We start from the raw sequence: 13,273 nt of genomic DNA, 5'->3' as shown, positions 1-13,273 counted from the left end.
GTTTCCACTGTTTCCTGCTGCGTGAACCAGTTCTAACAGGCCATGTTATCTTCAAGGACGTGCATTGTGCTCAGTAGAAAAAACAGGATCATAGGTTCAGTGGAAAAGTACAGATTCAGAATACATGATAGCTCAAAACATAGCTAGTTATAACAATTTGAAATAAAAATATTTCAGTAATACCGACTACTACTACTGTACTGTGGTGCACCATTTTCATGTTGCTGTTCAGGTTCTAATGACATTGTTCAGCTTGGCTAGCCTGAGCTCCTTAAACAATAATGAATAAATAGTCTTTGTTATATATAATACAATAACCCACACACATTCTCTCTCTCTCTCACTCACACACACACAAACACACATACGTACAAAGAATTTACTGTATATTAACATCAGTCTTAATGTTGTATTAGTACTCAAAATGCTATTATGATGTACTGCCCAAATGTTCAGAGAAATATTTTGAAGCAATATTGATTCTTAAAACTCTGAGTTTAACTGGAAAATGGTGTTTAACAACCTCCATCTAGTTCTTTTCAAGCACATCCCAACCACTGCACATTTCTTCAAGTGTACATTTCACGCTGGAGGTCTAAAGTTAAGAGACTATTCAAGGAGAAAAGGCAAATATCAGAATATCTCAAATTGAGCTGCTTCATTAAGTCCCTCAACATATTATTAATGAACTACCGAATCAACAAATTATTAAATTAGAATAAACCAAACCAGTTCACCTGTTACATAAAAATGACATTACTGCTGTAAGCCAAATACAAGGCTTTGTCACATTTCAGTTTTATGGCATAAACAGGTCAAACCAGGGGTTTCCAAACGCCAAATCTCTAAACAGGAAGTAGCCCTTTATTCTACACACACCAGGCTGGATCCTTGTTACCAACTTTTCTCTTCTGTCAGTCATCATTACTTCATCAGATTGTCTCTATTCGAGTGTGCAGCACATGAATACAGAAGAACAGCTGTGTGATTTCCATCCATTTAATAATGTCAACATGCTTTCATTTTACATTTCAGTGAATGACCACAACCACCATGTTATGAACAATACAGCATTCTTTACTGGCCTTCATAGAACTGCCAATGCTCTTTTCACTGAAACCACACAATTAAGCAACACTTTACTAGAGCTATTACAACATGACAGTTCTCGCCGTTGGCTATGCTTTTTATTTAATTGAATCTGCCACATCTGTAATCTGCATGTGAGATGCAGTCTGATTTGTTTAGGCTTGTTTTGTTTTACATTGTCATCGATATAATTTTCTGTATTGGTATGCTGCACCTCAGACATCTTGGGATTATGTCTTCAGATATAATCCTGGTATTTTGCTTTGTAAAACTCAATAAAACATCCCATGTGAACATAAATGTAGGACAGTTTGTATTTAGTGAATACAAATATATTTACATACATTTTACATAATTTGGTGACAGCACTGGGCCGATGTGTGATGTTACTCATAAACATACAGAGTGCTCAAGATTTCCTCCATCACGTTAACAGTATTTGTTATAACTCAGTGGGGTTTCCTGTAGGTTTCTTTCATAGGCACTTCTGAAAAGTTAATCTTGACATTTTAACTAAGAAAATAAACTTCTCTTTTGTGTGACTTGTTGATTTTTGATAGCACAATGATGTACCTGTGAAAAGTTATTGACATGCTGTCAAAGCCTCATGAGAGCTTAAGTAAAGATTTTTAACTTTGTTTTCTAATAAAAGCCTGATTTGGTAACACTTGAAAGTAATCACATTTTACCACTTAAACAATTCAGGGCCCAGAGTCCTGTTACTTTTGAAATTGCACAGACACTTAATGAGAAATCTAAAGAAGCATCATATCTGTTTCATTCCAGCATGTTGTTTCAGTAAAGCAGTGTCTGTCTTCTGCAGCATGTCCACTACATTCTGCCTCATTTCCTATACATGGCTTGTGCTTGTGACTGTAAAGTGGACCCTGTGAAGGAAAGGCAGGCTAATAATGACACAAACAACTTAATGGAGCAGTAAAACCCCAAGAACATGTTTAATCTTTTTATTTGATTTACAAATCAGAATCAATCGATACAGTGGAGTCTGAAGTCAAAACTGAGCTTTATTTTATTTTAAAAAAGAAAAAAAAAAAACCTTTGTTCTTTTATCTTAAAGACTATGCCAACGCTATCCATATCAAAACATGGGACAAAAATCGTCTGTTAAATAATGTTGCAGAGGACACACAGATGCTAGCTTGCTGCGTCCAGGCCTCTCTGGTGACAAGGGGAGCTGTGGCTTGCATGTACATTCTTATGGCAAAGTTGAGGGGCGGCCATGATTTTGGTGATAGAGCGGCTTGTCCACTAGTCGTTAAGTTGGCGGTTGATCCCTGCCCCCCCCTCATGTGCCGAAGTGTCTTGGACCCTAAGATGCTCCCAATGGCACGTGAGCATCAGGCAAGGGTGTAAGTGAAAATTAGAAACACATTGTAAAGTGCTTTGTGAAACATAGCTCAGGTGAAAAAGGTCATTTAGTATTACTGTTATCTAGAAGATTCTGGAAATAGACATGGTTTTCTGAGTATGTGAGAGGGTCCACTGCCATAAAATGTCATCTAATGCCCCTGTCTAGTGTTACCTCCAGAGAGCACAAAGTTCTGCACTGGACCAGCTCAACAAAGAAATAAAGAATAAAAATAAATAATGGACTGCAGCAACTGAATCACAGTCATACTATAACAGTCTGCTGACGTAAACTCACTCACTGAAGTATCTGTGCTCTGTTCCGGCACCCTTGTAATTCCGTTTCGTGTCTTCTGATGTCCACTGTGGGATAATTGATTTTTCGGGTCTTGATATATCATTGGTACTGTGGTGCTGAGGTAGTGGGGGGACATTACTGCTTTGCACAGCCTGAGGCTCAGCCCTCATGGCAGACGACCTTTCCCTCCTATGTTGCCCTGATGTCAGTGTTTGGCGGCCCCCTGCTCGAACACTGGCAGTCTGTTAGTGTAAATTCCCGTCGGTTCACCCACCATACAGAGTTGCGATTCTATGCCTCGCTGTCGCAGTACAGCAGCTACCTTCTTTTTCTCATGTTGGTCTCCAAGTGGCTCAGTTCCTCGTAGGACTGGTAGAAGACTTCCAGCTCGCAGCCGCCCCAGCCCCTCCAGACACACAGGCACCACTCCATGTTTTTCTTTTGAAAGCCACATACAACTGCGTCCTTTGCCACTAGTGCTGCCTCTTTCAGTATCCTGCGTGAAAGACAGAGAAGAGGCACGATGGAGTGAGTGAGAGATACAAGAAAAAAATCTATCTTCAGAGGAAAAGAGTGGTATGCAGTGTGGGGAAGGAGCTAAAGTTAGTGGAACATCTCTGTGCACTGTAATTAGCTCTACCTAGAAACTAGTGGGCAGTTCTAGGAAGCAGTTTCTTTGAAAGCCATTGGGTACACTAAACGCACTGTTAGTGTCGAAGTTGATATTTGCCAAAAGTGCTGGTGAAGAACTGAACTCCTATGCTACTCTGCTCAAAAATGTTGGCTCCAAAGTGTTTGCTCTTGAAAAGAAAAACACATAAAATGAATTATACATACATATTGTACTTTGAAACTTTTTGTAATTTATGAGCATTGTGACACAAAGCATTTTGTGAGGAAGAAGGGCTTTTGGTGAACCTGTATCTGAGCTCAAGCACCAATGTATCATGCAGAACAACCCTGAATTATCCACTTCCACTGTTGTTTCATCTTTCTGAGGTGTATCATTATCCTCTCCTAATGTTAGTTCATGTTGTGTGATATACAGCCTCATGACTACAAGAACAGGTGACGCTACGCTCTCTGACGCCAGAGAAGACCAGTGTGAAAGATCATAGCTCACTAACCAGTTAGACAAGACCTTAGGGCTTAAACATTGCTTCTGTAATAGAGGGAAACTGTCCTGTCAGAGTGGGCTGGCAGCACTGTCATGCACTGTGGAACTCTTCCCCTTTGTGGAAGCTCACACAGATGTATTTTCTGCAGAGAACCAGCTGCTGGCATCTTTACAGAAATAATTACAGACTAAGCGAAGCACCACGAGTACACGATGAAGGATTTTGCAAAGCTGTATCAAGGCTGCATTAGTAAATTAATATACTTCTGTAGTTCTGTGGCTTTTCTGTCCCCAGTGGTGGATAGTGTCGATTGTAGCTGAAAATGGGTCCCATGCTTTTGGAGGAAATCCTCAATTTGGAACTCACTAAGATCCTTTAATGTTAGAATAAATTTCTTCCTTCCTGCACAGGAGCAAAGAGGCCCAAACCTATCCTATCCACCAATCGTACCATGTGTTTTTGAGGCATACATTGCAATTATAAATAGCTAATAAACAGTCAACATGGTAAACTACTGTATATGTGTAATTGGATTTCAAGATTCTTTGCTATTAGGACACAGACACATTTGTGACAGTAATACTTTACTACAACACAGTTTCATCCATTTGGTCACCTTATCCAGAGCATAAGTAGATTATATGAAGATAATTTTATACATATGACAATATATGTTTGTTTTAGACGAACAAAGCATTTAAACAATATAGTCAAAATCTGGAAAAATTCACACATTGTTTTGAAAACAATGACGCTGAATTGTTCTATATTGGTATATTATAACTTTGCACTAAGTATGATTTGTACTGTACAGTACTAAGTCTGTAACATGTTTACAAGAAAATCTGTTGTATTGTACCTGTTCTAGCTGTCTCTTTGGATGCTGAAAAGGCCTTTGACCGTGTTGAATGGAACTTTTTATTCTGTGTTCTTGAGAAAATGAATTTCGGTCCCAGATTTATGGCGATGATTAATGCCCTTTATCAGTACCCAAATGCAGCAATTCTTACTAATTCTGATATTTGGGCAAGGGTACCCCCTCTCACCTCTCCTTTTTGCTTTGCTAATTGAACCACTGGCCATTGCAATACGATCGAACCCACAGATTCACGGAGTAGTAGTTGGAAATGTTAAACATACCATTTCATTATATGCTGATGATATATTGCTTTTTTTTTAACTAAGCCCGAGATATCCTTTCCTGCACTGGCTGATCTAGTGGAGGTCTACGGTTCTATTTCAGGGTGCAAAGTAAACAACACAAAGAGCACTATCATGCCTCTCAATTCAACTGCAGAAGTTATGCCCAAACTGAATACATCATTTTCATGGAATGATACTTGCTTAACATATCTTGGCTTACAAATATCAAACAAACTAGACCAGACATTTACTCTAAACTACAGCCCATTATTGAAGAAGGTGGGTCAAGAGTTAGATAGATGGAAAACACTGCCTATTTCATTAATTGGTAGAGTAAACTGTGTTAAAATGAGGATACTCCCTAGGTTTTTATATTTATTCAGGACTCTCCCGTCATGTCCCTCAATCTTTCTTTAAGCATTTAAATAGTTTGATAATTAAATTCTTATGTCGGCTAGAATAAAATTGAAAGTTCTCTGTTCGAGCCCATGTGAAGGAGGACTTGGTCTCCCTGATTTCTATTTATACTACTGAGCAGCACACTCAATGGACATATGGGCCTGGCACACCAAGAGACAGAATTCTCCCTCGTGGTTACAAATTGAGCAACATCAATTAGCAGACATTACTCTTCCTTTTGTACATACTTTTAAAAGAATTTTGAACAACCCTTTTATTTTACAGGGGTGCAAAATTTGGTCTGATATTAGGAAAAAGACTAAAAACCTTCAAACAATATATGCACCTACCCCCTTCTATGTTAACCCCACTCTACCTGAGATATTACAAGATGAATCCTGCATGTGATGGTATAGTGAAGGTATTCAGACATTTGGTGACCTATTTGACAATGGGTTGTTGTTATCCTTTGAACAGTTAAGGTCAAAATTCGACCTGGATTTCAAGCATTTCTTGAAGCACCTACAGGTCAAAGATTATATTAGAATTCAGCAAGGAGGTAAACTACTGTTTTTACACCCTTTGCAATTGGACACTTATATAATGGGTAAAGATGTAAAGAAATTTGTTTCAACTGTGTACAAAATGTTATTGAAGTTTTCTATCTGTGGCCCAGTAGGGGCCAAGCTTAAATGGGAGCAAGACCTTGGAGTTGAATTTAAGGATGAACAGTGGAAAGCAGTCTGTCAAAAGAGTCATTTTCATTTAACAGTCGTCATAGACTGCAGCAATTTAATTTGATTCATTGAGTATATTATACACCACAGTGTCTAAATAAAATGAACCCAGAACTCTCAGCTTTATGCCCTCAATGAAAAATGGAAACTGGGTCTCTTATCCATATGTTTTGGTCATGCTCCCATTTGGATGAGTTTTGGAAAACTGTAAAAAGTATCATTGAAAAAATTATTGGTTCTGAGTTTGTTTTAAACCTAAGATTTGTACTACTTGGAGATGAGTCAACATTACCTTTATACTCTGAATATAATATCAGATTTGTTAAAATGGCCTTGATAGCTGCTTTTAAGTGTATTGCATTGAAATGGAAAAGTGTTGCACTCCCATGCTTTAGTATGTGGCTGAATGAACTCTCGTCTTATATCCCACCGGAAAAAAATATGTACAATTTAAAGAAGAACCCAAAAGCCTTTGACAAGGTATGGGGCAAATTTCTTTCTTTTAATGAAGCGGACTGAACCCTTTTTTTTTCTTAAAAAAAATAAAAATAAAATTGAATCTTTTTATTTCTTTCCTTTTTCTTTGTATTTATTTATTTTTTGTTTGTCTGCTAATCTCTGTATGTATATATACATGGATATGTGTAGGTGTGTGTATATATATATGTGTGTGTGTGTGTGTGTGTGTGGGTGCATATACATGCAGATATTTGTGTAGATGTATATTTAGTTGTTTATCTTATTAAGTACACCCTTCCTGTTTATATGTGATGTCATTTAAAAGCCTCAAAAACATAAAAAATAAGTTTAAATACTAACCCTGTACATGCAGACACACTGATCCTTTGTGTTTTTATCATAGATAACATTTTGCTGGTGTTCTGGTGAAAAGTGTCTGCCATAACAGTTCACAGCGTAAGATGATGCAGCAAATTATTTTTTGACCTAATTTCTAAGACCAAAGACACCTGCTGCATCAACCGAACATGATAATCCTGTTTCTACAAAAGCCCTGAAACTCTTATGCTTCGTATGAATAGAACACTCTGCCTCTATAAGGCACTGCAGGGAACTGTAGCAGTACAATTCATACAGTACAATTATTATTGATATGGTGACATTTTAATGATACCTACATAAAATCATGTTTCACTCTTCTTTCTCAAACCTCTCTCTCTATTTTATAAGAGTGTAACGTGTTAAAATCAATACAGACTGATTAAAAAAGGCAAACTATAGCAATATCACAAACTGCCTGGGAATGTGTTAGTTACGTCACAATATAGTTGATTTTACTGGTAATTTTGGTAATTTTCCAGCTCTGTAAAGCTACATTAAAGTTACCTGGTCAATGTTGGAAATTCTTTCAGGGGATAAAGCTGACAAACTCATAGATAAATATAAGCTTGATATCAGTGAAATCAATAGAAAAAACGCAGGAAAACAGATTTCAAGAACTGATTCAATGGTGTGCTGCAAAAATAACAAGGAGTTGGAAAACAAACAAAGGTGTGTGGCTGTGAATATGCCATCGTGTTTGATGAACACTGCTTTTCAGGGCAGGAGATGAGCTCACCCCAAAGATGAACATCCAGGTGGACGAAGGACAGCAATGACACGTCCCTGCAGCTGATGACCATGTGTCTGCATTTCAATGACCATCATATCACCTCCCCGCCTGTCAAACAACAACACACATCATTCAACACATGTAGTAAGCACAGGCGTTTATACTGTATTTGAGTAACACGATATGATGGAGCTGTAAAAGGTTGCAGAAGCAAGAATTCCGACCTACTAATCCTAACTAGATCCTAGATGGATGTTAGTTGTTATTAAATATTTACGTGTACTAACCAGAGGTGCAACAGTTGTTCTGTAGGGAATGTTAAGTTCAAGCCATTTGTGGACTTTAAAACCAGAGGAGAGAACATGCTGGACTTTGTGTATTCAAACTTCCCTGATGCATACAAAGCAACCCCCCGCCCCCACCTCGGCCGCTCTGATAATTTTTTCTGTCATGCTGGTGCCCGCTTACTGAAACGCAGCAGGCCAGTAAAAAAAACAAGCCAGGATGTGGCCAGAGGGCGCATCCTCAGTACTTCAAGACTGTTTTATGGACACTGACTGGGAGGCTTTCAAAGCAGCAGCCTCCCAGGGTGGTCAGACTGACATTGAGGAGTATGCTAAGGCGGGAACCAGCTACATCGCCAAGTGTACAGAGGATGTCACTGTCATGAAGACCTTCACAGCACATGGAAACCAAAAACCCTGGATGACTGCAGAGGTACGCTCACTGCTGACGGCCCATGATGCTGCCTTCAGGGTGGTAGGGTGGACTGCTCTTCACTCAGTCAGATCTGAGCTCTCAAAAGGGATCAAGGCTGTGAAACACACCTACGCAGAGAAAATCCAGGAACACCTCTGTGACACAGGAAACACCAGACGGATGTGGCAGGGAGTCCAATTACTGATGGACTACAAGACCAGGCAGGGGGTTGACAATGATGATGCTTCTCTTCCAGACAGGCTCAACAACTTCTTTGCACGCTTTGAAGCATCGAACCCGACAATCAGAGAGAGGGCTGGTCCTTCTCCTTCATCTGTCAGGCCAGCTTTCACCATCAGTGCAGGAGACACATGGAGGACCCTAGCCAGGGTCAACCCATGAAAAGTGACAGGACCGGAGAACATCCCGGGACGCGTGCTCAGAGTCTGCACTGACGAGCTGGCTGATGTGCTGACTGACATTTTCAACATCTCCCTCAGTCAGGTCATTGTCCCCAGATGCTTCAAGACATCCATTATTGTTCCAGTGGCAAAGAAATCAGTTGTAGCCTGTCTGAATGACTATCACCCCATCGCTCTGACACCGATTGTGATGAAGTGTTTTGACCGGCTCATCAAACCACACATCACAGCCAGCCTTCCTGCATCGCTTGACCCCTTTCAGTTTGCTTACCATCCCAACTGCTCCACAGAGGATGCAATATCCACCACCTTGCACTCAGTCATCACCCACCCAAGAGCTGAAGCTGTTATAGCTGCAAAGGGTGGACCGACGTCATATTAAAGCCTATGGATTAAGAATGGGATGTCACTTAAGTTCATGTGCGAGTCAAGGCAGGTGAGCGAATATTTTTGGCAATATAGTGTAATAGAGAATTTAGTGATATAGCAGGTAATACAGAATATGGTGGACACATGCTTTCATCCAAATATTGTTCATGACATTAGAGCTCCAAAGCCTGTGAACCAGTCCAGGAAGTCCCCCTCTGAGCCTGACACACTCACATGACAAACTCCTCTTACTGCCACACACTAATAAGCTATGCTGCTGCATGTGGAGGCTGTTACTGTCAGCATTTAAATGCCCCACCACAGCATTCACTTGTAGAATCTGAGTACAGGTTCTCCATTAGAGAGAAGTTAGGACTGTGCACTCTCTGCTGAGTTCAGCTTGATATTTCCTTCTAAAAATAGAGAAGGTCAGAACATAGACACTAAACAATAACATGCATACATTAAAACATTTAAATACGAATCTCCTCCACATGAGTTGGTTGACTAAATGACCTCACTAAAAAAAAAAAACGGCTATTGCCCTAAATTTCAAAAACACTGGAGACTCTGCTCAGTGCCATTAAAACACACTTCATAAAATCAATCAACAAAATTGAGATAACAGTATGCAATGACAAGATAGACCATATAATAAAATAAGTGAAATCAAATAGCAGAATAATCAAACAGACAATGTCTGCGAGATTTTGTACACTTTTTAAGGAAAAATATGTTTTAGTGATATATATGTATCATTTCTTTGCATGTTTTTGTGCTTTTATTTTACATACACTGCATGTATCATATACTTCAACCTCTTAAGACCCGAGCTCTTGTTTGATATGCATTTTTTATTTCTCTTTGCTTTTTGGCTATTTGCGATCAAATAGCAAAGAGAATAAAAATAACAAATATAAAGAAAATAAAAATATATTTTAAAAAATATTTTTAAAAATAATAAACATATATATATATTAATAACACTAAAATGATAAAAAATTAAGATATTTTTTAAAAAACTACTGTGGTTATATAACCCAAAATGTGATGTCCACTCATGTGGACGCCAGGTCTTGAGGTTAATTATGCCGTTCCATTAAGTGTACTAATCCTGTGAGATATACACTAGGTGTTTAGAATTCAGATATTTTAATAGTAATGACTCTCGTTGTTCTGTCTCTGTTTTAAAGCCCTCAGACCTGGCAAAAATTCAAGGACTTCTCGGTTCAACTGGGCTAAATACAGGTACATAAGACATTAAGGAGCCAGGTACAGAAACAAATTAAAAAGGTAATTAGCAAAATATCTATAGCATGTAGAACCAACATTTTTTTCCCAATACTCATAATATATGTGGGTGCTCAGAAAAATGTTGTAAACATGTTGATCCTAGTTGTTGTTGTTTTTTTTTTTTTATTTTTATTAAAATAAATATTCCAAGAAATTCAACTTTCTGTTTAATGATTTGTTACATTCTAACTGTCTCATATTGCACAGAAAACATTTGTGGGTCCCCTACTTCTAGCCATGGTTGTGCTGTTTTTATCGAGCATATCTGTTCATAGAGGAGCAGGATTTCGTAAAGAAGTGAAAAATGAGCGCCCAGTGAGAACGCCCTATTTTGTACCTGGGGATCCACAGAGTTCCCTTCACCAGGAGCACAGCGAAGGCTTGCAGCTGAGGCGTTGTGGGGGTCATTGTCAGGTCAGGCACAGGGTTGGCGGATGCTTGCTCGTCCTGGTCGCTGCCTGTCTGGTCCAGGTCTGCAGGTAGTGATACACCGCTGCAGCTGAGGTCTGCAGTGCTTGAACAGTCTGACTCTTGAGGCTCCAGGGAGCAGTTCGATGATATGGAGCAGTAGTCTGTTAGTGAATCCTGGTGCTGGATGATCTGAGTGCCCGCCGTCTCACTGTAGATCAGTGTCATTTCTCCATCAGTCCAGTCATGCTTCTCTTTTTGATTTATGATGTTGAGATCAGTGGCTGCCACCGTGGTGAGCCCTGCAGGACGCTGCACGGTGAAGACATCCCGGAGAGGATTGCTTTCTGAGCAGCTGAAACCAAGACATCATCTTAAAAACAGTCACTCAAATCAAAATAAAATTATGTTTCAACTGATAAATGAGCAGCAGAAGGAGCAAGTTGTGTTACATCATTGTTGTGAGTGTGGCGCTTTCTAATTAGCATTAGCCGGCCAATGTGAAGAAACAAATGTATAATGGTGCTTTAAATAGTCATGGATAAGGTAAAGTTTACAAACTGTTTCTGCTTTTTTCAGCACTGTCAAGTTTACTTATCCAGCTAAGTATCATAGATGGTGTCTTAAATGGTTTCACACACAGACAACAAGCTCCCCGGTAAGACAAATGACAACATTTTTCTTTAACACAAAGGAAAACCTGAAGAAGCCTCAAAGAAAGATGAACCTTAATGAGCAGATTAAGAGGAAAAAAAATGACACAAATAAAAATGTAAGAATTAGTAAGTCAAAAACAATATGCTAATATCAGTCCCTCAAAGTATAAGAAACGGTTAATTCTAGTTGCTAAAGGGTCTTTTCTCTGCTGTGAAAATTAACATTTTCTGGCTCATCTAACTGGTAAACATGGCAATGCAACAGTGGAAGAAGAGGCTTCAAACCTATGTTTCCCCTAATCCCCACAAAGTGTGGTGTTTTAGAGAATTATTCACAAAGTCAGTGCTTATAATGCAGTAGGTACATGACAATGTTAATGACGAGACTGTGCTGAACACAGTAAAATATTTTTCTAATGAAGAGTTGTAACTATCTTTGTAAAGCTCTGAGATTCTGTCTGCTCTTTCACTGGGCGAAACTGGTTAGTTTCTATATTTTTGGATCTATAGCAAAAGGATTTTTACCCTTTTAGAACAGGAACACGTTTCTCACTGCGCTAACAGGAGAATCTTGGTGGATTTTTAAAGTAAAAGCCTCTTATTAGTTACAGGAACTTAACAGGGTTCTTTGAGGTAGGCTACACTATCAAAATAAGGGTTCTGAAATGTTAAAGGAAGATTACCAAAATAAAATGCATCATCTCATAGCTGCTACAGTGTCAAAACAAAAGCTCCCAGATGTTCCAAGACACTTACCAGGCCTACTCCTCTCTGTGTTTTTCTCACACACACAACATTAATGGACAAACCATCTGCATGTTTGGCTTCACCTTCAAAGTAAGAGTCCACACCTTGTAACATAGTGAAAGGCTGTAGAGCAGACGTGTCAACTCAAGGCCCATATATTATATATATATATTGTAATACAGACAGTGGATAATACAACATGTCTATCATAACTGGCCCACACACACCACTGATGCTATAAATCCCTGCACTGCAACAGCTAGCATGCCAAGAACTGCAAGCCCAGCTGCACCTCCCCACTGCTATACTGACACACTCATCAGAGGGCAGTGGTCCACTATGCTCACCACTTTTAAATACATTTAAGTAAGGCCCTCAAAGCAAATGGCCTGATAAAAAGCAAACTGAAAACATGGGCTCTCAAGATGAGTGGGAGGCAGATTATGTGTTTATTAACAATAGCTGTAAACCTGTTCGCCTTGTTTGCAGAGCTGATGTGGACATAACTAAAGAAAATAACTTAAGATGACACCACGAAACAAAACCCCAGACACGTACAAAGACCTGGACAAACAGCAGAAGACGCAGAAAGAAGAAGAGTTGACAGGAGTTTTGTGTTACAGCAGACTATGTTGACAAAAAGCAAAATCACAAAGTGAGGCTGCTGTGAAAGCTAGTTTTATTATGGCCAAAGAAGTAGCTAAATCAGCCCGTCCAATTACAAGTACTTCACTGCATTATCCCTTGCTGTGGACAAGAGCTGATGGAGTGGACTCCAGGTTATGGTGTATGAAGGAACTTTTGGTAATTAATTCAATACAAGGCCCAAACACAAGAAAATATGTATTTTAAGAAGAATCTAAAGGTGTAAACAGAATGAAACTGCTCTAGGACAAACTGACGACAGATGGAGCGCCTGCAATGTGCGGTGAAAAGAGTGGATCAGTGGGGAAGCTG

The 13,273-nt window shown here is 39.2% G+C and overlaps 1 protein-coding gene across 1 annotated transcript in view; it reads right to left on the bottom strand.

Moving 5' to 3' along the window:
• Nucleotides 1–2,014: 2,014 nt before the first annotated feature.
• lrrk1 (leucine-rich repeat kinase 1) overlaps nt 2,015–13,273 on the bottom strand; it is an 85,260-nt gene continuing 74,001 nt past the window's right edge. Inside the window, exons 36-38 of the mRNA XM_008282150.1 lie at nt 10,843–11,268; nt 7,729–7,830; nt 2,015–3,251 (exon numbers count right to left, since the gene is read on the bottom strand). Coding sequence (XP_008280372.1) covers nt 3,074–3,251; nt 7,729–7,830; nt 10,843–11,268 — 706 coding nt within the window. The 3' untranslated portion in view covers nt 2,015–3,073. The remainder of the gene's footprint in view (nt 3,252–7,728; nt 7,831–10,842; nt 11,269–13,273) is intronic.

The sequence above is a fragment of the Stegastes partitus genome, unplaced genomic scaffold, assembly GCF_000690725.1.
Source record: "Stegastes partitus isolate 25-593 unplaced genomic scaffold, Stegastes_partitus-1.0.2 Scaffold260, whole genome shotgun sequence".
Taxonomy (NCBI): domain Eukaryota; kingdom Metazoa; phylum Chordata; class Actinopteri; family Pomacentridae; genus Stegastes; species Stegastes partitus.
This window is presented reverse-complemented; position numbering and strand designations above follow the sequence as displayed.